The sequence below is a fragment of the Antedon mediterranea genome, chromosome 5, assembly GCF_964355755.1.
Source record: "Antedon mediterranea chromosome 5, ecAntMedi1.1, whole genome shotgun sequence".
NCBI classification, from domain to species: Eukaryota; Metazoa; Echinodermata; class Crinoidea; order Comatulida; family Antedonidae; genus Antedon; species Antedon mediterranea.
In genome coordinates this window covers 6512017-6539705 of record NC_092674.1, presented here as the reverse complement: position 1 = coordinate 6539705, position 27689 = coordinate 6512017, and the positions used below count along the sequence as shown (strand labels likewise).

Here is a 27689-nt window from a genome sequence, read left to right as displayed (position 1 = left end):
TCATCAACAACAATAATTATCATCAACTATCATCAACAACAATAATTATCATCATATATCATCAACTATCATCAACAACAATAATTATCATCATATATCATCAACTATCATCAACAACAATAATTATCATCATATATCATCAACTATCATCAACAACAATAATTATCATCAAACATCATCAACTATCATCAACAACAATAATTATCATCATATATCATCAACTATCATCAACAACCATAATTATCATCATATATCATCAACTATCATCAACAATTGTAATCGTAAGCAACTATTATTATCATCTACTGTAATTGCTGCTATAAGTATCGGCCTAATTATTGTCTGTGTCTTTTTCTATTTTTTTTTCTGAACTTTCTCATTGCTTGGGATAACAATGACTACTAGAAAAAAATTATTCCAATCCATGAAAACAATATTTTAATATTTATTTATTCAACAATAATTGATTTACAGTACCAATGATAGTTGTATAAACATAACCAGCAGAATTACTTAAAATGCCTACTTGAATTGTCACATGAGACAACAGTATACAGACTTCTAATTTGAATGGTCTGATATGATGTACAGTAAATTTATGCTTTGGAACTGCATTTCAACTAGGTCTCTTCCTTAATTGCCTCCCTGAATCAAGTAATATTTTTTATAACTTTGCTATACTTGTCAAGCAAGTAACTAATTAAAATTGCTATCTAATACAGTACTACCATATGTAAACTAAAAAGAGAATTCTTTACTCCAGTATTAATATTAGGGTTTATTATATATATACCACTTTTTCATTGTTAATGCAATTTGAGTATAATTCCATACCCTATATACCAAATTTCTTACCAAACCCTCTGGAACTATACTGTTGGCTAAAAAAAAAAACCAAATTAAACTAATACTTATTGCATAAAATTATCATAGTACTGAATATACTCAGTAATTTACAAATATTTACAATATAGATATTTTATTACTTTATTTTACAAATTTGAGGAAAAATGTGGATATTATACTGTATATGGTCATAGATAAGATCACTCCTTCATTATAATACTCAAATACTTATTCAATCATTAAACAGTATTTCTGTTTCTAATAGAAATGTTATTTTACAAAGTTATTCATGCAGTTTTCCATTTTTCTACGACCTATGCATTGATGTGTCGTCAGTCATCATCTGGAATTAGAAATCACTACTACCACTACTTTGACGAGTAATAAGGTGAAGAAGCTTGTCCCAACCTCCCTGGAAACGTACAATGAAATAACATTACCGGACTTTCTAGAGTAGGTTGCTTGTCGCGGCAAATCGAAAGTATCTTAACAAAAATGTCTACATCATGCAACAGAATAATCTTCTAAGTATGCTCATATTTTCAGATGGTTTGACAAAAGGCATTCTGGGAACATAAACCTGATTTCCTCCACCTTGTGACTTCGTAAAAATGATTCCACTGTCAAATAAAATATCATTGGCAAATTCTCTTTGGAAATGCCAATTCTGTCCTGCCACCAGTAAACCGCCACCGTTTGTCACAAAACTTCTGATCTTCCGCAGCTCTTTGGCATCGTATTTGGTATAGATGTCAGAGTAGATAACGTTTACTGTTGACAGTTGGTCTGTTGTTATAGCTGAAACAACAAATCTTGCACTACGAAGGTTATTCCTAAATCTCTTGTATCCAGTGATAGGAACCAGAAAACCTATTTTCTGCCCACGTGAATTTGCTAACCATTTGCAAATGTTATTGACAAACTTTGGAAAGTCATTCCATGCACTCTGTCTTCGTTCTATGAATTCTTCGTGACCGAGAGCAGCAATCCTTCCAAGACCACATGGTGCAGCAGCAGCAATGGTTTTTCCTTCTTTGCTCATGATTAGTGGAAATGCTTCTCCGCATGTTTTAATTGCAGATGGCTCAACCTGATGAGCTTCTAAACGTTGGATTCCTCTGAAAAGCTCTGATTTAGTGGAGACTTCACTGACATATTCATCTTCCAGAATGATTGGGTATTCCTTTTCGAAGTTTGACTCCAAAGCGTAGATTTGATTGCCACCACCATAGTCAGCTGTGATTTTGATACCACTTCCTAGGAGTACATCGTTGACCCAATCATTCTTGGAAAACCAGTTATGACCAGCTACTATCAATCCATGACCTTTTCTTAAGTATGTATGAATTGATAGAAGTTGTTTTTCATTGAATCGTGTGTAACTGTCAACAAAGATAGCATCTGTATCATGTAAAGTTTCTGTTGTGATTGTAACAACTTGAAAGCCTGCTTCACTTAGATTATCCTCAAGACTTTTGTAGCCTTGTGAAGAGAGTAATCCAATAGTAGCAGGATCCTTCCCACGCACCATCCAGTGGAAGATGTTTTGCAAGAGGAGTGGAAAATCATCAGCTTCTCCAGTTTTCTTTACAAATGACTCATGACCAAACACCACAATCTGACCTCGTTCAAACGGTGCACCTGCAACAACCACTTTGCCTTGCTTGCTTCTTACCAAAGGAAATGCACATTTCGAAAGCTTTAACTCCGATGGCTCGCACCCTCTTCCATCAAGCAATGTGACGTTCCTTAAAATTGCATCTTTAGAAGTCATAGCATCAATCATCATGTATTTGCAACTACATACCATGTCTGCTACTTCAGTATTATCTGGTTCATACACTTGATCACCACCTCCGAAGTTGTTTGTAATTTTAATTCCGCAACCAAGCAAGATATCATTAGCATGTTCTTGTTTAAAGAACCAGTTCTCTCCAGCAACTAGTAGTCCACCACCATTCGTAACAAAGCTATAGATATCTAGCAACTGTTGTTCATCGAACCTTGTGTAGCAGTCGGCAAAGATGGCTTGCACAGAATTTAATTCATCTGTTGTTATTTCTATTGCTTCCATTTCAGCATCTGTAAGATTGCCTTTAAGAATACCATAGTCAACATAAGCAAGCATACCAACTTTTCTAACCTCTTCATCTAAAATCATTTCATCAAATATGTTTCTGATCATAAGAGGAAAATCATCTGGTCCTTCTCCAACCTTTTTAACAAATTCGTCATGACCAAGGACTACTATCTGTCCTTTACCAAGTGGGGCGGCAGCAGCAACTACAAGATTCTGTCGACTGGTCACAAGAGGAAATGCTTCACCTGAAAGCTTCAACTCTGATGGTTCTATACCTGTCGCATCAAGTTTTCTCACAAATTTCAGGATTTTTCTTTTCACTATTTCTTTATCAAAGATGGCATTTTTACTCTCTAGGGATACTTCTGGTTCACTGGTACCTAAAAGCACTTGATTACTACCAGCAGATCGGGTAGTTATTTCAATTCCACATCCTAGTAACACATCATTTGCAAATAATGTCTTGAACTGAAAGTTCTGACCAGTTACTAAGAGACTTCCACCACCTCTTACAAAGCTCTGAATGTTGATTATACTGCTTTCATTGTATTCTGTGTAACACTCAACCAGAATAGCGTCGGATGTGTGTATTTCGTCAGTTGTCATGAAGCTAACATTGAATTTGTTCTCGCTCAAGTGCTTTTCGAGATTTCTGTAATCTTTTGAGACGAGAAACCCGATATTAGGTGCTGGCTTTTCATTTGTTAACCACCGAAATGCGTTTAAAACAAACAGTGGAAAATCATCGTAAGTGACGGTTTCCTTCACAAGAGCTTCATGGCTAATACATATTATCTTCCCTTGGCCAAGAGTAGAAGCGGCAATGATGATGTCACCATTTTCTGTCTCTGCAAGAGAGCATGCTCTATCAGATACTTCTAAGACAGAGGGTTGAATGCTACCTACAACTAAATTCCTAACATCTCTAAACAGCACTTTCCTAGCCGTTACCTCATCAAGTGGAAAACTTGGAATATCAGATGACTGCTTTAGGAGATCTCCAACACTTCTGAGATTGTTGGAGAGATAAAGTTGACCGGTACCACCATAATGGTCAGTGATAAATATCCCACAACCTTGAAGGATGTCGTTGGCATAACCTGTCTTGTATTCCCAATTTTGACCAGCAATAAGCATACCAGAACCATTCTCCATGAATGTATGAAGACTTACTAATTGGTCTTTTGTAAATCTCTTATAACAATCTGTAAACACAACATCAACTTCCTCCAAATCATCTGTTGTGATAACAGACACTCCAAAACCGTTTGTTGCCAGATTGACAGTTAGGTCTTTATAACCCTTTTCAACTAAGAAACCAACTTGAATTTTCTCTTTGTTCTTAGCTAGCCATTTAATAGCATTGCACACCAATGTAGGAAAGTCACCCACACTATCTATTCTTCTAACATATTCATCATGGCCAAACACTATTACCCTTCCTTTAGAATAGGATGAACCAGCAACTACAAATTTGCCTTTTCCCATATTGACCAATGAGAATGCGTCTCCAGCAAGTCTCAAGATAGATGGAACTTTAGAGCGAGAGTAAATTTGCTTTACATGTCTAAGTATTCCAGCTCGCTCTTCTATTTCACTTAGAACAGGTATCTGAAATTACAAAATGTTTTTTTTAATTTTAAATTGAACATAACTTTATTTTTGGAAACCAATCTTTAAATTAAAATCTGCCTTGAAAACTCATGTTTTTCTTCAGATGGAGCTCTCTCATACACCGCGCCTTTGATCACTTACTGCTGGAATTGGCGCGTTACAAATTCGTACTATTATTATTATTATTCTGGGTAAAAAAGATAACCTACATCAACAGTGTCTGATGTCTGTGGTTTTATCCAGTTCACTGACCCTCCACACTTCTGGGATATCATTATGAAACAGCCAAATAGTATATTATTTGCGTAAGTGCTCTTGGTATACCAGTTGTTCCCAGCAACTATCAGTCCTGATCCTCCCTGCACAAACGAGTGTATTCTTGCAAGTGCTACTTCTGAAAATTTGGTATAGCAGTCGGCAAAGACAACATTGACACTATCCAGTTCATCTGTGTTGATGTCAATGTAGTTAATGCCTTCTGCTTTCAGAAATGCCTTCAAACCTTTATAGTAATTTGAAATCAGAAGACCAACTTTGTAGTCATTGGATTTACCGGAAGCCCACTTTAGCATGTTGGTGATCAGTTGAGGAAAGTCATCCTGGTTAACCTTCCTGTTGATGTAAGATTCATGAGCCATTACTATAACTCTTCCTTTCCCCTTTATGGATGCAGCGATGATAACATCACCATTGTGTTTTATTATTGGGAACGCATTCTCTTGTAGTTCCAGAACAGATGCAATAGAGCCTTCACCATTCAGTCGGCTTACACCTCGTAGAAGTGCATTCGTATGAGCTACATATGTATTTTCGATTTCTGCCTGTATAAAAAATAATATATTTTAAAAAATGTTTTATGATTTCCAGGACACATCGATTGACCTGACCTAGGTTGGTTGTCGGTCCTCGGTCATTGCAAATCGAAAGCTAATATCATTTTTGTGAACACATTAGAAAAATAAAAATTAAAATAATATTTATTCACCTTGCTTGGTGTTCTTGTTGGCTGAACATTGTAGACCCTAGCCTCACTTCCTCCATACTCATTAGTGATCTTAATACCACATCCAAATAGGATGTTATTACAGTAGTTGCTCTCTTCATACCAATTATCTCCAGCAACCAGTAGCCCTCCTCCACTGCTGACAAAGTTGAAGATTTTCATAAGGTCATCTTCACCAAACCTCTTCTTGGTGTCTGCGAATAATACATCAGTCACTTGAAGTTTATCCACAGTCACATCAATAACATGCAGTCCAGCTTCTTTAAGGTTTACTTCCAGTTCTCTGTAACCATCTGATACTAACAAACCAATGTAGATTTCATCTCTTTTCACTCCACGACAAAGCCATTTGATTATGTTTTTGACAAGAACAGGAAAATCATCCTCGGCTGAATTTTTGTTGACATAGGAGGCATGTCCAACTGCTACAATTTTGCCATCACCGCATATAGACGTAGCAATTATTGGTTGCCCTTGTTTGCTCTCTAAGATTGGAACTGCCGGACTCACTAGCTCCAATTTTGATGGTTCGTTGTTGCTAAGGTTCAAGTATTTGACATTTTCCATGATATAATCTCTTGCTTCTGTTTCATTAATTTGATTTTGAATCTAAAATAAAAAAAAGGAAATTTAACAATTACAGTATATTATGAAAGTTTAAAAAATAAAATTGTCATCATTGTTTTACAATATTATTTAGTCTTTTCTTAGTCCCATAGTGCTGCTAACTGGTACAGCAGTATTTTGTTTCATTCATAATAACATTTTAACTAAGTTACATTATTTTTTGAAAATTTTATTTAGATTTTACAGAATGATTTCTGTAAACACTAATCTTACCATATCTTTTCCTTTGAAAGCATTGTTCTCTGGCGTAAAACTCTGATTACCACCTGCCATTGTAGTGGTTATCTCAATACCACAGTCGAACAGAACAAGGTTGGCATGGTCAACTTTGTAGAACCAATTGTGTCCTACTACAACCATTCCTCCACCAGCAGACAAGAACTTTTCAATCATAGCCAGTTGAAACTCTGTGAACTTGGTGAAACAATCGCAGAATACAATATCAACATTCCGTAAGTTTTCAACCGCAATCAAGCCAACTTCATACTTATAATATTGAAGATTGTGGTAGAGTAGGTCAAACCCTGGAACCAACATCCCAACTCTTACAGGTCTGCTGATGTCTGCGCTCGGAGTCATCCATCTGAAGATGTTGATCATAAACGAAGGGAAGTCATTCTTTCCTTGCGTGGCAGCAAAGTCTTCATGACCTAAGACCACGATTCTGCCATCACCATATGGAGTAGCTGCAGCTATGATGTCTTTCTCTCTGGTGGTGATCACAGCAAACGCATCTCCAGATATTTTGATTTTTGATGGTTGTACGTTTTCTGTGTCTAACTTTTCAATATCTTTCCAAAGGAAATCGTTTGCTTTTATTGGATCCAATACATGGTTGTACTAAAAAAACGTGAATGAGAAACTTATGATTCAATTTTTTTTTCTGTTGACCTTTTTAACACTAATATCTTATTTTTGTAACAGAAAAGAACTTTTCCATGAGCCCACTTAAAATGAAAGCAAATAAACAGTATAGATAAGAATAAGAATATGTATTTAGGATCAATACCATATATGTTTGATTATCTGCTTTACCATATTTGTAGAGGTTCCACTCCAGAGAGCTACTAATTAAACTTTTCACAAAGACCAAAAATGGAGTCTATAGACCCAACCAAAATTATCAATGTTCATTAGAAATGTGTATGTCAAGGTCACAATGATAATATTTTTCTATATTTTTAACATATACTGTTTTGTCATTTGAAACAGAACACAAAAAGAATTGTAATTTCACACTATAATTATAATGTAAAGAAAGAAGATATTATGCCTACCTTGACTGGTGTTTGATCGGACCATGAGTGAGGTTGGTAATCTTGATTGCCACCGGCTTGCTCATTAGTGATACTGATTCCACAATCTATTAGAATATCATTAGCATGAATGGATCTTGTGTACCAGTTTTCACCAGCAACTAGCAGACCACCGCCAGCAACAACAAATCGATTCAGCAATTCAAACTCCTGCTCTACGAAGTTTGAATAGCAGTTGGCAAAGATGACGTCCACAGTTCCCAGTTTATCAGGAGTCGAGTATGTAAGGATGAAATCTTCATCCAGAAGGATTTCCTCCAATCCTTGATATCCACTTGAGACTAAAAGTCCAATTCTGGGAGTTTTCTTCTTTTTGGAAAGCCAGTTGAAGATGTTACAGAGGAATCGAGGGAAGTCATCCACATTGCTTGTCTTGTTAACTAGGTGTTCATGACCGATGCAGGCAACTCTACCTTGCTGGTATTCTGTAGCTGCAGCTAGAATCTTTCCTTGTTTACTTTTTACCAGAGGAAATGCATTTTTAGAAAGAGATAACTTTGATGGCAGTACATTGGTGGAATCTAGATGCTGTATGCCTTTAAGGAGGAACGCCGTTTCCTTGGCAACATCCATGTTTTACCACTTCTTTACCACTTAATATGAAAGAATATTATTATTGATAAAGTGTATTTGTATAGCAACCTTCCAACAATTGTTACTACTCATGCTCTGTGGATGTAGTACACTAGTGTACATGCTTCTCCTAAAGCTTGGTTCCCACACTATGAATGCAAGGACGTAAGATACAGTAGGTCAAATTACTCATTTTGTGCTAACATCCTTATGTTTCATCCTTGTGGGAACAAAGCTTAAGAATCACATGTTGATGTCCTTTCCTCTGTCCACATAATACTAATAAACTATTTATAATGCAACAAATCTTAAGTTCCCAAAATTGTATACTGTCTGAAAAATGCTTTTAAAAAACCTTGTTTTAAACTAAAATGTTTGTTAAGCAAGTAATTTAACAATTTTTGGAAGAGAAAACATATGCCTTACCTTGAGCTATCACCGCTGTTGCACCATATGGACCACTGGTTGATGGTTACTTTAAAATATTAATTTTTCAAAAGGTTGCAGCCTTGTTTATACAAATTGTTCAAAAGTGCAGCTAGTTGTAAACTAAGTAGGCTGTAAGTACCATTGAGTCTAATATATAAACACAAAATGCAAAACCAAGTACTAAATATTTAGGGGATGGAAATAGGGAATATTTATCTTGCGCATATTTTTTTATATTAATCCACATGCAAACAAGCTATCTATTGGCCCAAATACATGTTATATTTGTAATTGGAATGCACTTTTTAGTACAGTTTTAGAGTGCAACCTAACCTACAATTTATGCGACTACTGTATCTAGGATCTAGGAAGTAGTGACCAATCAAATGATCCAGCCTTGTTCAATATAAAAGTGCAATACAGTGTTACACTTTCTAAACATGGAAAATATTCAATACTAGTATATTTTCAAATGTTATTTATACACACATAGTGTTCAGTGGTAGATTACTCTTTAAATATTACAAAACTGTTCTTTTCAAATATTGTAACCAACTAAAATGGCCACAGGGCTTTCATTATTCATTGCATACCTTTTGTATACTCCTACTCCCCAAAGATTATGTCCCTTTAAAGATGTATTGTTCCATAAATAGTTATTCACTTTCACCAAAAATTGGATTGAATTATTTACCTGAAAAACTGTAATAACTGGTTGAATTTCACTATTTGTTTGTCATTTTTTAAGTGAAAACTTGTTTGTTTTTTTCATAAGAAGGGATTAACATAAAACTACAAAATGGCCTATTCAGAATCTGATTATATTATTCTTCATTTTTTCATGTTTTTGGTTGATAATACATCTTTAATAGATTTTTTGAAATTTATTTAAAAATTTTTTTTTTTATCAATGACAGAAGATCAAATTCAGCTCCAGATTTAACAGATGAGATGAGTATCGCTGTTCCAACCGATTTTGAGACATGTATGAAAGAAATGGAATACCAAAAACAGCAGATAGACGAGACTAAGAAGGCAGGCTTTGAGCATGATAATATATCTATTGATGATATTGAGCGAGAATCTGTAAGTTACTGAACACAGTTGAGTTTCTTTTGGATGGGTGTCCCCTGAATAGAAGCTGATGTGTTAAAACATAAACCTCTTGTTGTTTCACAAGAAAATGTCTTCATATAGGTGATCTCCAGAATAGGTATGTCCTATATAGGTGTGTCCCCTGAATAGAGGCTGTGCTGTATGTGTTAAAACATAAATTTCTTGTTTGTTTCACAAGGAGAAACTGGCCTCATATAAGGGTGTCCCCTGAATAGGTGTGTCCCCTGAATAGAGACTGTATGTGTTAAAACATTAACCTCTTGTTTGTTTCATGAAGAGAAACTGCCCTCATATAAGGGTGTCCCCTGAATAGGTGTGTCCCCTGAATAGAGACTGTATGTGTTAAAACATTAACCTCTTGTTTGTTTCATGAAGAGAAACTGCCCTCATATAAGGGTGTCCCCTGAATAGGTGTGTCCCCTGAATAGAGACTGTATGTGTTAAATTATTAACCTCTTGTTTGTTTCATGAAGAGAAACTGTCCTCATATAAGGGTGTCCCCTGAATAGGTGTGTCCCCTGAATAGAGACTGTATGTGTTAAAACATTAACCTCTTGTTAGTTTCACAAGATTCCTGTCCTCATATAGGTGTGTCCCCTGAATAGAGACTGTATGTGTTAAAACATAAATTTCTTGTTTGTTTCACAAGGAGAAACTGTCCTCATATAAGGGTGTCCCCTGAATAGGTGTGTCCCCTGAATAGAGACTGTATGTGTTAAAACATTAACCTCTTGTTTCACAAGGAGAAACTGCCCTCATATAAGGGTGTCCCCTGAATAGGTGTGTCCCCTGAATAGAGACTGTATGTGTTAAAACATTAACCTCTTGTTTGTTTCATGAAGAGAAACTGCCCTCATATAAGGGTGTCCCCTGAATAGGTGTGTCCCCTGAATAGAGACTGTATGTGTTAAAACATTAACCTCTTGTTTGTTTCATGAAGAGAAACTGCCCTCATATAAGGGTGTCCCCTGAATAGGTGTGTCCCCTGAATAGAGACTGTATGTGTTAAAACATTAACCTCTTGTTTGTTTCATGAAGAGAAACTGTCCTCATATAAGGGTGTCCCCTGAATAGGTGTGTCCCCTGAATAGAGACTGTATGTGTTAAAACATTAACCTCTTGTTAGTTTCACAAGATTCCTGTCCTCATATAGGTGTGTCCCCTGAATAGAGACTGTATGTGTTAAAACATAAATTTCTTGTTTGTTTCACAAGGAGAAACTGTCCTCATATAAGGGTGTCCCCTGAATAGGTGTGTCCCCTGAATAGAGACTGTATGTGTTAAAACATTAACCTCTTGTTTCACAAGGAGAAACTGCCCTCATATAAGGGTGTCCCCTGAATAGGTGTGTCCCCTGAATAGAGACTGTATGTGTTAAAACATAAATTTCTTGTTGGTTTCACAAGGAGAAACTGTCCTCATATAAGGGTGTCCCCTGAATAGGTGTGTCCCCTGAATAGAGACTGTATGTGTTAAAACATAAATTTCTTGTTAGTTTGACAAGATTCCTGTCCTCATATAGGTGTGTCCCCTGAATAGAGACTGTATGTGGTAAAACATTAACCTCTTGTTAGTTTGACAAGATTCCTGTCCTCATATAGGTGTGTCCCCTGAATAGAGACTGTATGTGTTAAAACATTAACCTCTTGTTAGTTTGACAAGATTCCTGTCCTCATATAGGTGTGTCCCCTGAATAGAGACTGTATGTGTTAAAACATAAATTTCTTGTTGGTTTCACAAGGAGAAACTGTCCTCATATAAGGGTGTCCCCTGAATAGGTGTGTCCCCTGAATAGATACTGTATGTGTTAAAACATAAACCTCTTGTTAGTTTCACAAGATTCCTGTCCTCATATAGGTGTGTCCCCTGAATAGAGACTGTATGTGTTAAAACATTAACCTCTTGTTAGTTTCACAAGATTCCTGTCCTCATATAGGTGTGTCCCCTGAATAGAGACTGTATGTGTTAAAACATAAACCTCTTGTTAGTTTCACAAGATTCCTGTCCTCATATAGGTGTGTCCCCTGAATAGATACTGTATGTGTTAAAACATTAACCTCTTGTTAGTTTCACAAGATTCCTGTCCTCATATAAAGCTGTGCTGTGTGTTCTACTGTACTTGGGGGAAGATTAGAGATTGAAGAAGTATTGTAATGGTAGGTTTAAAAAGGGTAGAGAGTTAGTTTGTCCATTTAAACATTTTGGCACAGAATAAAATTTCCAATTTTTTCTAATAAACATACTGTATATATACAACTCATATCATTGCTGTAGACAAATTTTTGTTTTTAAATTTCAGATGCTTGATAGCAGTAGAATAGAATCTGTTTCAGAAGATGTGTTACAGACCTCAATTAAAGGTATCAAAACAATATCTTATTGGTTAACACAGTCCTGTCATTAGTCTTCTTTTCCATACCTACCTGTATTTTGATATTCATGAAATATGACATCTGTATTAATGAGGCTATTAAACATTTCCTAGCCATGCACACTTTCAAACTTCCAAACTAATTGATAAATACATATTGTATGCTGACTATAAATGTAGCAGACGAAAATAATTCGTGTTTTAGTTTCAGAGGAAACTCCTGCACAACAAGCAAGAGCAGCAGGTTTGAAGTACATTCTTTATCCAAAAAGGTTAGATAAAAATCATATAATATTTTTATCATAGCTTGCTTGAATTTAACGATTTGTCTGATGGTCCCAAAGATTAGAAATTACTGTTGAACTCACTAGTATTAAGTGATAACAATTATTCCTAAACTATTTATAATGATAGAGTTTAAAACCATTTTGTTTTACAGAAAGAAGGCCAAGAAAATAGTTGATCCTGTAAGTACACTGATTCACATACTGTACTTCTCTTCCATCAAGGTCATTTTTTACGCTTTGATGATCTTGCACTCCCTTTCTGATGAACATCATTACAATGTACAGTTACTATAGTAGCTAAATGCACCGATTTTTAAAGTACAGTATACTTTATCAATTTCAATTTGATTTTTTTTCACAGAAACGACTTGAAGATATTCAAAGGTTTTTAAATCAGTATCCAACACAATTACATCGGTAGGTTTCTTTGTATGCACTCTACATTCTTCATAATTATAGCAAAACAAAGAAATAAATCTGTTTATACGACAGTTTTATATAATATTAATATGATTCTATTATATAGGTCAGAAAGCATTCCAATGTTCAAGTTTCCGCTAGAGTACGAGTTCAGAGTTCCTCCGTAAGTACTGTACCAACACTGCCGTAAGCCAGTGGCCGTATTCATCATTCACATTTAGGCTAAGGGAAACACTTACCCTTAAAATTAAAAAAATCTCCTATTGAATACAATTTAAGGGAAATACTTATTTATTGACTTAAGTGAAATCTTTATATTCAAGGGAAATATCTCACTTAAGTGTGATTGGTAAATACGGCCACTGATCTCTAAATTAATTTGGACTTAATAATATGTGGAAAGATGTTTGTTTTTTTTATATTTTTATACCAAATTGATACATTTTTTACTTTTATTTCAAATATATTTATTAAACCCATTTCTATTTCTAGGTCTGTTAAATCCCAGAGAAGAAATAGTCTTCCCAGCGGCTTGAATTTCGATGAGTATATGGTGAACAACAAAGCTGGGTAAGATATAACATTTTATTGACTCCGGAAGGTGTCCTCTAAAAATGTATTATCATTTTGTTTTTGTTAATAAAGAGACACTTTGCCATGAAACAAACAACAATGAGCATAAAAGGTGTCCTCTTAATTTGTTTTTTTTTAAGCCTTCCAAGTAAAGAATACAGTTCAACACAGAAGTAAATATATATTATCATTTTGTTTTTCTTTATAGCCCTGATGTTGATGTACGAGAATGGGCTAGAGACATTTGGAATGACTGGTTCGATGAGGTGTTTCCACCAACAGAAGTTGACAGTGATGAAGAATCAACCTTCTCCAGTGTTGATACCAAAGAACCAGATATCAATAAGTAAGTTTTTGAGTCCAAATGAATTTATTTTTTAAATTTGTGAAACTTATGTGAAAGTATGTTAGAAAAATCTACATCAATTCATGTAGATATTTTACATGCAAAATATAATTTTGCAGAGTATAGTTTATTTTGTTTGTTAGCACGATAGCACCTACACATTTCAAGTTATAATTCTGAATATTTTGGTGTAAATAAGTATATACTTATACTACAGAACATGCATATTGAAATTCAAGAAAATCACTTCAATGATTACTTCAGTGCTTTCATTTATTTATTTTGTTTTTATTTTGTTAGAAAAACATCTATAGCCAGTGGTGCTTCTAGTTATGTTGTTGATACCATCAATCCCTTACCAGATATAGATGCTGTTGCTATAGAAGACTTGATGGAGGAAGCTCAGAGACTCTGTGAGATCATTGATATGGCAGACAATCCATCACCATTTGATCTCTGTAGAAGAGGAGCCATTTACAGAAAGGTAGATAATTATCTCATTCATGAAGAAGTCGCAGAACTTCCAAAAACCTCTGAATTCCAGTTATGTTGGTGTTTTGCTAAGCTCTGTCTACACTATCAAACTAGTTTGACAAAAAAAGTGTGATATGCCCAAATATGGTAGTGATATGCCCAAATATTGTAGTGATATAGTGTCATATAGGGCACATTACATGTTTTTGTCCAACTACTTTGATAGTGTAGACAGAGCTTAAGAAAGTTGCCTATATTATCATTTTTTGCATTTTCAGCTTGGTGACCTAAAACTATCATGGCAGGATTTGAACCAAGCTATTGAGCTTGAACCACAGCTAATGGACGCTTACTGGCATCGTCACCTTCTTTACCTACTGAGAAAGAAGCCAACCAAAGCTCTGGAAGATCTAAACATCATCTTAAAGATGAACAAAGACCACATTGGAGCATACAAATCAAGGTATAGCACATTTTAAAGTCTTTTAATGGTCGAGACCGAGTTTAAATAACTTTTATCTGTACCGCTTCTCAACACAACATGCATAAAAATGATCATAGAGATTAATGGAAACAATCCAGTGGCTAACAGCTATGAGCATGATCAGTTCAGTGCAACTACCCAGCGTTGGAGTGCTGAACCAGGAGCCTCTGCCCCCTGTGCATTACGTCACTGAAACAATTACTTTTTTTTTCAGAGCTGAGATATTTTGCGAGATGGGTGAATTGACGATGGCCATTATGAACTTTAGTCAGACTATTAAGCTGGACCCTGATGACCATGAAGCCTACTACAAGAGGGCTCAGATGTATGAACAGGTTTGTAGGGCCTAGCTCAACACACAATTATTAAATTAAATTTAAATTCCAAAACTACCATGACAATTTATGTCTGTAGAAGTATTATATTTAGTGAGTCTTAGCAACAACAAGTAAGAACTCTTCAAAATGGCTGCCATATTAATATTAATTAATATAAAGTTATTTAAAACATTATGAAATTGAAAACCTTATCAAACCAAAAGTCAGAACATAGAAATAGAGTACAGTTATTTTGGTTGGATGATATCTCTTTCCTTTTTAACTGTTATTATATTAGAGTTGAAACTCTAGTTGTACAGTTGATACATCTATGAAGTAGAATGTTATTTATCATCTATTCCATCCCCTTCAGAGAGGTGATATGTTGTTAGCACTAGAAGACTATCGGGAAGTCAGTCGATTGATGCCTTCAAAGACGGATGCGGTCTTAAAACGTGGAGAATACCAGTTTAATGTCAACAAGTAAGGCTAGTTTAGTTTAAGCTCTGTCTAAAAAAGTTTGATATGCCCAAATATGGTAGTGATATGACATCATCATGTCTATGTAAGGCCACATCACATTTTGCGTAGACAGAGCTTTATACAAGAGTTCGTGTTATGAAATGTTGGTGAAGTTTGTTGGCTTTAAAAAAAATTAAAGATACCAAAAATGTATAATTTTTAAAAATGTTGCCGCACCAAATTTGGATATAATTATTATAACAAAATGTAGTATTTTATTTTGTTATGTTGCTGAAATTTTAAAACCATATTTATATTGTATTATCATTTATGTTTAATCTGTTGTACTACTGATTTTTGTAATCTTATCTTATATTATTGTACTGTGACATTTTTTGTTTATAGAAATTGGATGGCAGCTATTAAAGATTTTACCGACATGTTAGCACAGGAGCCTAATAGTGCTCTAGCAAGGTTGTATAGAGGGCGGGCCTACGCTAAGCAAGGCAGGTTCAGCAACGCTGTAGAAGACCTGTCCGCAGCGATCCATCTAGATCCCCAGTGCAGTGCTCCATTCTTCTATAGAGGGTGTATTCTTAGAAGGCAAGTGATTGTATTGTAGTGAAGCTGTAGCTTGGTAGTTAACATGTTTGCCTTCGAATTTCAAGGTACAGGGTTTAATCCTGACTTAGTTGTAACTCACCACTGTTTCTACTACTCTCATTTAACTTCAAATGAAACTAAAGCTCTGTCTACACTATCAAATTAGTTTGACAAAAAAAGTGTGTCCGAATATGGTAGTGATATGACATCATCATGTCCATATATGGGCACATCACCTTTTTTTTGTCACATAAAGTTTGAGAGTGTAGACAGAAACTCCATAGTGCTAATAAAGTTATGTCTACACTATCAAACTTTATGTGAAAGGAAAAAGAAAGAAAGAGAGGTCTCTGTTGTAACAAATATTCATTTTTGTTTTAGATGTCTTCCAATGAAAGCATTGAATGATCTGAGCGTATCTCTTCTTCTGGATGATTCTGCTGACAACATCATGGCCTACATGCATAGAGGAATCCTGTACATGGAACTTAACAGGTAAGTGGAGTTATCCTCCAGATGTGTGTAGTGGTAATATTGACGGTGATAGAGAATGGAGTTGTAGCTTGATGGTTTAGATGCTCGGCTACCAATCCCAGGGTCCTAAGTCCAAATCCTGTCAAATGGCAACATTTTGAGACAAAACAACTCAACTACTAAAAATATATTTGTGTAGAACATCTTGTATATGTTTGTCTGTGATTATTTAAGGGAGAGACTGCTTTATCAGTTACTAGCCTTAACAGCTATGTGGCTACTTGGCTTCTCCAGACAACTTGTCTCCAAACTGTCATAAAAAAATAATAATAATAAAAATAGTTGTTTTTTGGTCAAGATTGTTGGGATGACCTTATAGCAGAAGTTTTTTTTTATTGAAATAATTTATTGAAATATAAAGCATAAGAAATTCCAATCTTATTTCAGATGTGAAGATGCGATGACTGACTTTGAGAGTGTACTGAAGTTGGATCGCAACATGGCCGCTGCTCACGTCAACTTGGGTCTCATCTACATGAATAAGTTAAATAACTATTACAAGTAAGAGATTGAGATTACAGTTTTCAAACTTAGAATTAAGTGCTGTATATTGTTAACTTTCCCATTACTGTACCTACATACACAGACATACTCCCAAAATACACATATTATTTTAGTTTATTGAGTGTATAACTCAGCATCTTGGCTTGCATCTCTATTTGAATAATTTGTGTATGATAATATCAGTAGAACCCTATTAAGGGGACACCTTTGGGACACAAGTGTTCTTATAATGAGGTGTCCCCTGAAAAGGGGTTGGTCAGAGGTTTTATAAGAAAGTGTCTCCTTATAGGGGTAGGAATTTTAGGATTTTCCCAAATAAAGGATTCTACTGTTATATATATACATTCAGTAAAACTTCTCCTTTTGACTTTCTTTAGAAATTAATGAGAGGAACGATATGTTTTAACACTGCAGCCCCTATTCAGGGGACACCCTCTTTAATGTATTTGTTCTTTCAAAGGGCTTTACAGAAGTTTACCAATGCTATTAAGGTTGACCCGACCTATGTCAGGGCCCTTGTATGTAGAGCTGTGGCATACCAGCGCATTCATGAGGTATGTAAATATTTTGATATTTTTTTAGGCAAAAGCAAATTTTTACTGGTAATGTTATGGTTTAGTGAATCAATATTTAGAAATGGTTAGAAATTAATGTTTATATTTCAGACTATTCTTCAACTTTTTCATTTTTTTTCACTAACCATACAATACAATCATACTATAAATATTTTGGGCATATGTTAAATAAACAAGGATAATTATTTAATTTTCAAAACAACTTATTTTATTTTTTTGGTTTTAGTTAAAACATGCTCTACTGGACTACACCAAAGCAATTCATCTCCGACCAGACCAGCACCACTACTATATGTACAGGGTAAGAGAAGAAAAATAACATACATAGTATCTAATAATAATTGATAATTTTGATAATATTTTACTGTAGTACTGCATTGTGCAGAGATGGCGTATATGAGTTGAGGTTGCCTACATTATGCATCTCATAATTGAGCGCTGTAGTTGGGTTTTCTAATAACCTTAGACCCTCACTTTGTGTGTGAGGAGCTATTAGAGCCTTAAACATGTAGACATTTTTTTGTAATGTTTTTGTTTTGAGTTTGTGTTGTGTCCGTTGGATATTGTGCTCCGCCAACAGAGCAAACAGAATTTCTATGTTTTTTCTTAAAACAAATGATAATAAATGATACTTGACTTGACTTTACTTGATATATACTATTGACCTTCATTTTGGTCTGTTTTCAAAGGGTGAAATTCTACTTGAGATGAAGAACTTTGAACTGGCCAGTTTTTGTGTACAGTAAGTTACTGCTTTTTTAATTATTAATTTTATTCATATAAATTGAGTAGAAAGATATTTTGAAATTATATAAAAATAAATAATAAGCACTATTTAAAACTAGTTTAGTTCTCACAACTTCTTTGAGGATGTGTCTAACAACTAGTCTACAACCTCTTATACCGGCTTAATTTGTTTTTAGACATGCAGCTGAACTGAGTCATGGGCTAGGCCAGTCCCCAACACAGCAAGCAGCCGTTCAGTCATTTCTTCACAATTACAACAAGGCTATAGAGACACTGTCTACAGCAGCGAGACTGAAGCCAGCTGCTCCTCTGTTTATCCTACTGGGCAAGACACAGATGAAGGCTAAAAAGTTCTCACAGGCTGTAGAGAGCCTAGAAAAAGCATTGGAGTTAATGGTAAATACTAGTGTAGTAAATCACCTAATAAGGGTTCACCTTTGTGTTCTCGTCATTGGGGTGTCTTTGAATAGGGGTTGGCTGTATTGGTAAAAATATATAATATTAGTGAGGTTTCGCAACCTTACGAATACGATAACGAAAACGGATACATCATACATTTGTGAAACTTTTGAGCTGATCCCCATTTCATATTTGTAACTACAAAATGAGTATAGTTTTTGATCTATTTTGCACATTTTGCATTTGAATTAGGAATGATTGATGATTATAATATAATTATAGATTTATTGAAAGTAATTTACTAAAGTAATTTACTAAAATGCCAAGTCAATTTTGATAAATAGCAGTTTTTAAAGTCCTCACTCGCTTTGATGTTACGCTAGGCCTAGGCAGCCAAGCACCAAGCAACACATACCTGCGCTTCGCTCAAATTTACCGCAGTCATATTTTGGACGCGCCTCAATATTTCGTTGCCATGCGAAACAGGTTTTTTTATGGCTTACGAAAACGAATACGTGTGCGTGACGTATCCGTTTTCGTTATCGTATTCGTAAGATTGCGAAACCTCTCTAATGTCCGTTGTTTGTTTCAAGGAAAAGTGTCTAAAAGGAGTTGTTCTAATGTATAGAGATATTATTGCAAGTTTTGTATTTTATTTTTTATATCCAACTAGGAAAGATATCTGCTCCAGTTTTCCAAGTTTTAAAACCTTCTATGACCAATCCGTCATATTTAATTCATCAGTATGGCAAAAATAGTACAAAAGAACAAACATGCTAACTCTCTATCTTATAATATAGATATTATTTATATGCAAAACAGTACAGTAGCTCTTTATCCATTTACAAATTACTGTATCTTTCTTGTAGATGTGTCATCCACAAAAACCGTGGTTGATTGACAAGCAAGTGTACCCACCTGAAGCAGCTGAAGTCTACTTCCTGATTGGTCAGTGCCAAACTGAAATACCCAATCACCTTAAAGCTTATGAAGCATTTAATAGTGCTATTAAGATTGACCCAGAGTATCCAGAGGTATGTTGATTTGTATTTATTTTAATGCAAGATAAATATGATGCTTAAAATACATACAGGTCCGTAGCCAGTATGATTTGAACGAACCCCTTCAACGTCCCCTTTTCAAACTAAAAAACAGCAACAAATTTACTAGTACAGGCCTAACTAACTGACAATTTGTTGAGCAGGCCAATTTCATATAGTCTAGGCCTAAAGCAATCGGATCTTGAGTTTTTCCCCTATTTACCCCATTTTTGGGGGAATAGAAGTCCCTGTAACATTCCTAGCCACATTCTTGATACACAAATTAAAGTTACTCATTTTGGAATTTGTTATATATTCATAGTAATCCTATTATTGATATTTACAGGCTTTCTTCCAAAGAGGATTAACTCGGACAAAGCTGAAGCAGTCAAAAGGAATCTTGGACTTCAATCGTGCCTTAGCTCTGAATCCTAAGCTGTACCAAGCATTCCTTAGCAGGGCAGCATATTATGGCATGAAGGGACGCTACAGTAAAGCAATTGTAAATTGTAATGAAGCCTTACAACTGCAGCCTAGGAGTGTCAGAGCTTACTTATACAGGTAAGAGGAAGAATGATTGTAAGAATAAACAGATCTATGTCCAATATGAAGAAGGGAATCTGAAGTAGAGTCGAGTAGTTTCTTGAGAAATGTGTAAAAGCAGCAGAAACCCTCTAACAACAGTAAAATGTTTCTAACTTTGTTATATGACCTTTTATTGAAAATTTATATTCATATCGAAATACTAATGTGCAAACATATTACACTGGGTTTGTGAGTTTGGAAATGTTTAAAAAAAAGTTCATATATATGGTATTATTATGCTCACATCATTTATTAAAACTTTACATTGTGGCAATGTCTTATCGTAATGATTAATAAACCCAATGTGCAAATTTTAAGCAAAAAACACTACGTATCATTTTGATTCTGACCAACAGCTGATGAGTATGCTGTAAAAGAGAAGCATTTTAAAATTTCGTTTTTCACAATTCTACAATAAGAAGAAAGATTGAATTCCAAAAACAAACCAAAAAAAAACACAAAAGCAGTAGAAGGCCTATTTTAATATAAAAGAATATATTAAACATTTGAACATAAATTCTGAACCGGATGGAGGTATAGTAATCTCATGCGCCCATTGTTTATTAAAAAATACATATGAAAATATAATACATCAAAGGACAATATTGATGTGTGAACAGGGAAACAACCTTTCTGTCTTCCCTAACTTGAGAATACAGTAAACCTATTCACTTTATGAGTTTCGGTTTCTTTACTATAGGGTAGGAGGCGTCTGGGATGACCGAGCCACAACTGGTGCTCACCAGGGTTCAATTTAGACCAAACCCTGGTTACCGACCAGGGCGTATCCCCATACTTCGGTTTGGGTTTAGTTTTTCCCCCTCGGTTTCTACTGTATGGTCAGCGCTTACAGATGTTTCACAACATAAAATGCTTTATAAATCCAGGATATTATTATATAAAACAAGATATTATAATATAAATACTCTGCCTATTTGTAGGTAGACTCTCATATGACGTGCCATAGGCTATACACATCCATTTCTATAACATGTATGCACTTAATTTATCATGGTATCCTTCCATTGGACGAGTACCTGCTAGTAATAATAATAGTTCTTTGATTTCAAATATAATCCATATAAAGAATATAGATATACATGTAGACTGTTTAGTAATTGAATATTTTAACATTGTTAGTTTTCTGATCAGCTACTGCTATTGTTTGTGGTCTGTTGGAAATTACAGTGATTCCAACTGGAGTTTTTAATCCATCAATATTTTCAATTCGTTTTGAAAAAACACAATTTTTGTCAAATAATTGTACTTTATTTTCACTGGATATTATTATGTTTTCATTCATGTCTGTTACAACAGCACGAGGGTGGATAACTTTCCCATCTTCTTCACCTTCACTTACAAGTGTTTTAATAAAGGTACCATTTGCATTAATCATGCATATTCTACTTCTACTCCATTCAGTAACTAGTAAATGTCCTTTCTTGGTTAAAGTCACATCATTTGGGCAATCAAAGTCATTTTCATCCTCTACAACTATCTTATTCAGCAGGCTACCATCATCAATATCAAATTTACACACACAATTAGCTTTACTATCTACAACATACAAAACTTGTGTTTCATTGTTTGCTGTCAATCCCTTTGGCCATTCTAATATTCCTTCACCAAATTGAGCGCACTCTTCAAATTTATCATTAAGCATCACAACAACCTTCCTTAGTACATCACTGTACATAATGTGACCATTACCCATGTTATGCATTCTACCAACCATGGTAGTTTGTGCTAGTTTGATATTGGCAACAAATTCACCTGATTTGGTATATTTCAACAACTCGTTACAGAAGCTGGATACTAATATGCAACCATCTGAATCTAACACTACATCTGATACACTGTGTTTGTCATTCTTGTGTGAATTTATGTTATCAATGGTATGTACAAGTCCTAGTGGTTCCACTTTGATAATCACTGGTGAACCTTTAAAGTGTGCTACTCCAGCAGTGATCTCCATCTTCCAATCACCTTCCTTATCACATCTTACCTTTATTCTATACTCTCCATTTCCCATGTCTTCTACAGTGGCAGTTTTTTCACCTGATGGAGTTGTCAGAGTAGCAGCTACTTTACATGTATCACTTTTATCCAGACTTTCTGCTTTCACTTCAAATGTTTGTCCCTTTGATACTGTAATGGATCTATTATCTTTGTCAATGATGAACCTACTATCAATACTTGTGATGTCACCAAGGCCTTTTGTGAGAGCATCATTCAGGTCTGTATTAAATGTGAAGTTCGGATTGAGATTATTTGCACAAGATAAATATCTGGAATTCATTTCCTTTACGTTTTGTTTGACGGCATTGATATCCGACTTGAAATCATCAAGTGTTTTTGTTTGTTTTGGCTGGTCCATCATTTCTGAACTTGACTTCTTCAAACTTTGCACTTCCATTTGGTGTAACTCTAGCTCTTTCACTTGACAGTCAATGGCATCATTCTTTTGCTTACATACATTTTCAAGATCCAACAATAGTTTTTTGCTTTCCTTTTCAACCTTAGAAATAATTGTTTCTTTATGCGTTTTAATAATTTCTCTGATCATGTTTACATGTGAATCAAAATCTGATTGGTCCTTAACTATAAAGTCAAGTGTATTTTCTAATTCTTGCTTGACATCATCAGCTGACCTGATCACTTCAGTTACTCGTTTGTTAAATGCTTCTATGGCACTATTCATCTTTATAATATCATGATGATCTTTATAACAACTCATAACACATTTCTTGCATACACTTTTAGTACAAGTTGTACAAAATCTTTCTACTGTGTGGTCTAGATGGTCTTGGCAACAAGTACCTTGCACTTCTTGACTTGACATCTGTAAAAATACAACGTTAGGCAAACAATTTCAATTGTGTTAAAACATGGAGTGATTCCTCCATTGTTAAATGGTACAGTAACAAATATAGTTGAAATCATCAGCAATCCTGTACTTACTATTTAAGTTTACAACTTACCTTATTTTCTTGATGTAAGTTTCCCACAGTCCTACTTCACAGCCGCTATACATTTGGCATTGTTGGGTGTAGTTGATGACAATGAATATTTTGTTCAAGAGATTTCTCATCCATAAAATTTGAACTTTGACACAATAGAAAATTGTGTAGATATAGAATCGATCTTGAATGTTTTTACATACAATTACAACAATAGTGTAAATGCCCGAGGATCATATAATTAATTCATAATACAGCTACTAATTACCATAGCAGTATTTCGTTTCAATTATTTTGTGTATTGTCCATTTCTTATTGTATATAGGTCTGGGTGATGTTAAGGGATATCGGCGGATTGGTCAATGGATCCTTATAACACCACTTCCTTCCTTTTTATAATGCTTTGATCTCACAATATTGATATTTAATAGCTGATAATAGTATTGATGTTGTTGTACTTTGCTGCAACAGAAGCAATAAAACCATGTGAATTAATTAAGACTTACATATAAAGTTTACATGGACATAGATATAATATGTTGAACATTTTGTAGTCTGGTGTAAACAAAATTTTCTTGAACTAAATGTCAAAAAAACTAAAGAGGCTATTGTCGATTTTAGAAGGAAAAATAAAACTAATCATGTAAATATTTAAATCGATAATGAAATTGTGAAATAGTAGAAAGTCATAAGTACTTGGGATTAATAATTGATAATAAACTAAATTGGGAGAGCAACACTAAAGAACTCCGTACCAAGGCTAATAAGAGAATGTACTTTATATACAAAATGAAACGGTTTAATGTTAGTTCTCATCTTATTCATATGTTTTATTCCTCTGTTGTTCAATCAATCATTTCTTATTGTATTATTGTTTGGTTTTCTCATATCAATGTAAACAGTAAAAGTCAAATTCAGAGATTAGTAAACAAGGCCAGCAGAGTTATCGGTGTAGAAGTGAAATCTTTAGAGGAAATGTTTAATATATTCATATACTTAAGAAATTTGACACAATTATGCAAGACCCATCACACCCATTACATTCAGACATCATTATAAGTAGATCAGGAAGGGTTAGACTGAGACAGGAAAAAATATCCACTAACCATTTAAGATTTTCACCAATGTACATAGCATGCAATTTATTTAACAAAAACTTTTCAAGATAGTCACAATTGTATCATTTGTATTTATTTATATAGTTATCACATCGTATTATTTATTCTACTCAGGTACAAAACATATCTCAAAATTGTTAACAATTTTGACAATAAAGTTATCTTGTATCTTGTATCTTGTATAACCAAACATAAAACAAATGGTATTTGTAATTTAATTAATCAATCTGAATAACAATTTAATAACCAATTTTTAAGTAATTGTTATTACTATACATTAGGCGTCAATACAGATCTATATGTATTCGAGCCAATACACATAATTTGATACGGCTTTACCACGTTGAAACACCAGTTCTCGTCAGATCACCGAAGTTAAGCGACGTTGGGCCTGGTTAGAGATTGGATGGGAGACCATCTGGGAATAACGGGTGCTGTATATGGAGCTGGGGTCCCGTTAGGCATTTGAAATCGGCACTGCTGACTCTTATGGCAGCCCCTGCATCTAGTATCTGCCTCAGACTTCTGGTCAAGGTGGGCACTGGACGAGAGAAGCCCTTGGTCAATGTTAGGACCAATCAAGGTGCTTTAAACAGACCTGGCTTTGTTTGTATCAAACCTGTTAGTGGCGGTAATTATCGCTGTTAGTTTCGATTGAATAAAATAAAAATTTTAAAAAATAAAAATGAATTTAGTAAATAAATGCTCTGTTGGTTTTAAATGCTTTGTTGGTTTTAAATGCTTGCTGTTTAAATCTTATTGCATGAGTATGTATTACTCTTCTTTGTGGTCTAATCACAGTCAATGCACTTAGTGCCCTATGGGTATGTTACAACAATGCTCTTCGATTATTGTTACGATTGCCTAGACATTGCAGTGCTAATAACAAGTTTGTTATTAATGGCGTCCTGTTTTTTCATTGTTACAGAGAATGTCAGCTAGCAAAAATGAAATGATAGAAAGTATTATGGGAATCATCCAGACTCCATAACAAAATGATGGAGATCCTGAGATGATATGATACCAGGTGTTTTTTTTTGTGTCTGCTTTTTTTATCTAAACCTATTTATGAAGACTACCGCAAAGTTTAAAAATTTGACATTAAAAGGTGGCCGCCGATTTTTTGCATTTTGTAACAAATTCACCTGATTCAATAACTTATTACAGTTGCTAACCCAATCTTTTGGTTGATAGGCAGACACCCTACCATAAGACCACCAACCGAGATAATTATGTAGAAGAAATAATGAAAAACAAGCTTTGGCATGTTATTGAGATTGTTTTAATGCATATGTTTTTTTTGTTATCAGAGGTGCCCTTAAATACTACATCATGGCCTACAAGCTAGCCATCAAAGACCTCTCCAAGGCCCTGGAGATTGATAACCGGTGTTCCTTAGCCTACTTCAACAGGGCTGTCTGCTATCATACCGTCAAAGATTATCCCAAAGCTCTCAGAGATTATGGAATTGTTCTTCTGCTCGGTGACGAAAATTCACTTAAGGTTTGTGTGTTACATAAATTAACTTTTCTTGTGTTATTGTTATAATATCTTTCAGTAAAGCTCTGTCTACACTATCAAACTGGTTTGACAAAAAAAGTGTGATTTGGCCAAATATGGTAGTGATATGCCCAAATGTGGTAGTGCTATGACATCATCGTGTCTATATATGGGCATATTTTGTTGTCATATAAACTTTGGTAGTGTAGACAGAGGTTTAAGGGTGTACCAAACGTTTTGCATCTCCAATAACTGCAATAGAGGAGACCTACTAGATAGTGATTCAGCATAATTTTTTAGGAATCCTGTCTTTGAATCTTCTTTTCCTATTGTATTTTAGTAATTTTTTTAAGGTAAAATTAATGAAATAATATGTATTATATAATGGCTACACAATACATCCCCAATCAATTAAATTTAACTTTATTTAACCACAGAGGCCCAGATCAACTCATTGTTATTAAAAACTATAGGCTTTTAAATCTACTGGTACTATACAATGGATCTTATTTAAGGTTCTACAAAAATATTATTATGAAAAATAACAGTGACTAAAGTACTATAATAATTAGAATTGTAAATGAATAGATATGTTTATGTGTGTGCCTGTACTGTATATATAAATATATATATGTAAACGGTAATGATATGTTTATGTAAAGCTTATGTATATTAATTATATATTAAGATAGAATGAAAGTGGGGTGACCCTATAGAAAAGAAGGTTTTTTCAAAAACAAATATATTCATTCAAATATCATCAACTATCAATGGAGAATGGATTCACCTCTGCCAAATATCTACAGAAATGATATGTTAGATATAGATTCATTCTTTTTATTATCTTTAGGTTCTTATCAATAGAGGATTGTTGTACTTTGAAAGGAAGGACTATCAAAATGCTAAAGAAGACTTTTCACAAGCTATTTTGGTATGTTATCATAAACAAATATTATATTGTTTAAAGTTTGCATGGCTATGAACCCTATAGAAGTAATGCTTTTACATCATGTATTTCCAAAATGAAATAAAATTGAGATAGACGTTTCTTTTAAAGACAACTAAAATAACATTCTCAACTCTGTCTACACTATCAAACCTTATGTGACAAAAAAATGTGATGTGCCCATATATGGACATGATGATATATAACTAGCAATTTTTTTCCATCTAGTTTGATATAGACATAATTTTCTTGACATTTTGGCAAAACAATACAAAAGATAAAAATACAGAAAACTCTCCCAAAAATTCATTTTTTACCATTAAAAACGCATTCCGAATATCAGACTTTCTGGAAACCAGACATATTTGGCCAACCTCGAAGAGTTGACTGTATTCTTTTATAACTATAGTTGTCATTCTTTTTCAATTTCAGGTTGAGCCAAGAAATGTGAACATCAGGCATACACTTGGACTTTGCTGTCATAAGTAAGAACATTTTGTTTCAATTTCTAGTTGAATTTTTCACTATTTGAAAAAAAATTGGAATAGTACAGTTAATATATAACATTTTAAAAATATAGACTCAGTTTTATAATAATAATAATAATTTAGGTATTAATAATTTTTGACACTATGGCATGATCATTGGGAGTGAAAATACATTTGGTTTTATTCGAAATATTTCCTAAGTAATAAATTAATAGTATGATGCTTAGTATTATTGTTTTATATTACATAGCCTATGTAAATACGCTAACGTGATTGGTTGAAACTGCATCACATGACTACCGATGTCAAATCTTATATTTAACCTCTAAGCAGTCAATATCTGTATAATATT

The 27689-nt window shown here is 34.3% G+C and overlaps 2 protein-coding genes and 1 pseudogene across 3 annotated transcripts in view; 2 read left to right on the top strand and 1 right to left on the bottom strand.

Moving 5' to 3' along the window:
* The window catches only part of LOC140048790 (uncharacterized), a 71913-nt gene that overhangs the window by 36685 nt on the left and 7539 nt on the right, over positions 1–27689 (top strand). For both annotated transcript variants that reach the window (XM_072093576.1, XM_072093575.1), the window contains 24 exons: positions 9406–9574; positions 11904–11964; positions 12181–12247; positions 12415–12442; positions 12624–12679; positions 12789–12845; positions 13175–13252; positions 13464–13601; positions 13902–14085; positions 14354–14538; positions 14774–14894; positions 15250–15359; positions 15744–15941; positions 16323–16436; positions 16863–16976; positions 17440–17533; positions 17781–17855; positions 18244–18296; positions 18478–18697; positions 19570–19734; positions 20087–20301; positions 25714–25906; positions 26754–26834; positions 27282–27334. In XM_072093576.1, coding sequence (XP_071949677.1) covers positions 9406–9574; positions 11904–11964; positions 12181–12247; positions 12415–12442; positions 12624–12679; positions 12789–12845; positions 13175–13252; positions 13464–13601; positions 13902–14085; positions 14354–14538; positions 14774–14894; positions 15250–15359; positions 15744–15941; positions 16323–16436; positions 16863–16976; positions 17440–17533; positions 17781–17855; positions 18244–18296; positions 18478–18697; positions 19570–19734; positions 20087–20301; positions 25714–25906; positions 26754–26834; positions 27282–27334 — 2829 coding nt within the window. The remainder of the gene's footprint in view (positions 1–9405; positions 9575–11903; positions 11965–12180; positions 12248–12414; positions 12443–12623; positions 12680–12788; positions 12846–13174; positions 13253–13463; positions 13602–13901; positions 14086–14353; positions 14539–14773; positions 14895–15249; positions 15360–15743; positions 15942–16322; positions 16437–16862; positions 16977–17439; positions 17534–17780; positions 17856–18243; positions 18297–18477; positions 18698–19569; positions 19735–20086; positions 20302–25713; positions 25907–26753; positions 26835–27281; positions 27335–27689) is intronic.
* On the bottom strand, positions 458–8504 carry LOC140048791 (uncharacterized). Its single transcript, XM_072093577.1, has 6 exons — positions 8486–8504; positions 7448–8079; positions 6384–7010; positions 5526–6152; positions 4750–5361; positions 458–4537 (listed from the first exon to the last, which is right to left on the bottom strand). Exons 2-6 carry the CDS (start codon positions 8057–8059, stop codon positions 1346–1348), a joined length of 5670 nt encoding a protein of 1889 aa, XP_071949678.1. The 5' UTR covers positions 8060–8079; positions 8486–8504; the 3' UTR covers positions 458–1345.
* LOC140050612 (5S ribosomal RNA) lies at positions 24729–24846 on the top strand (annotated as a pseudogene).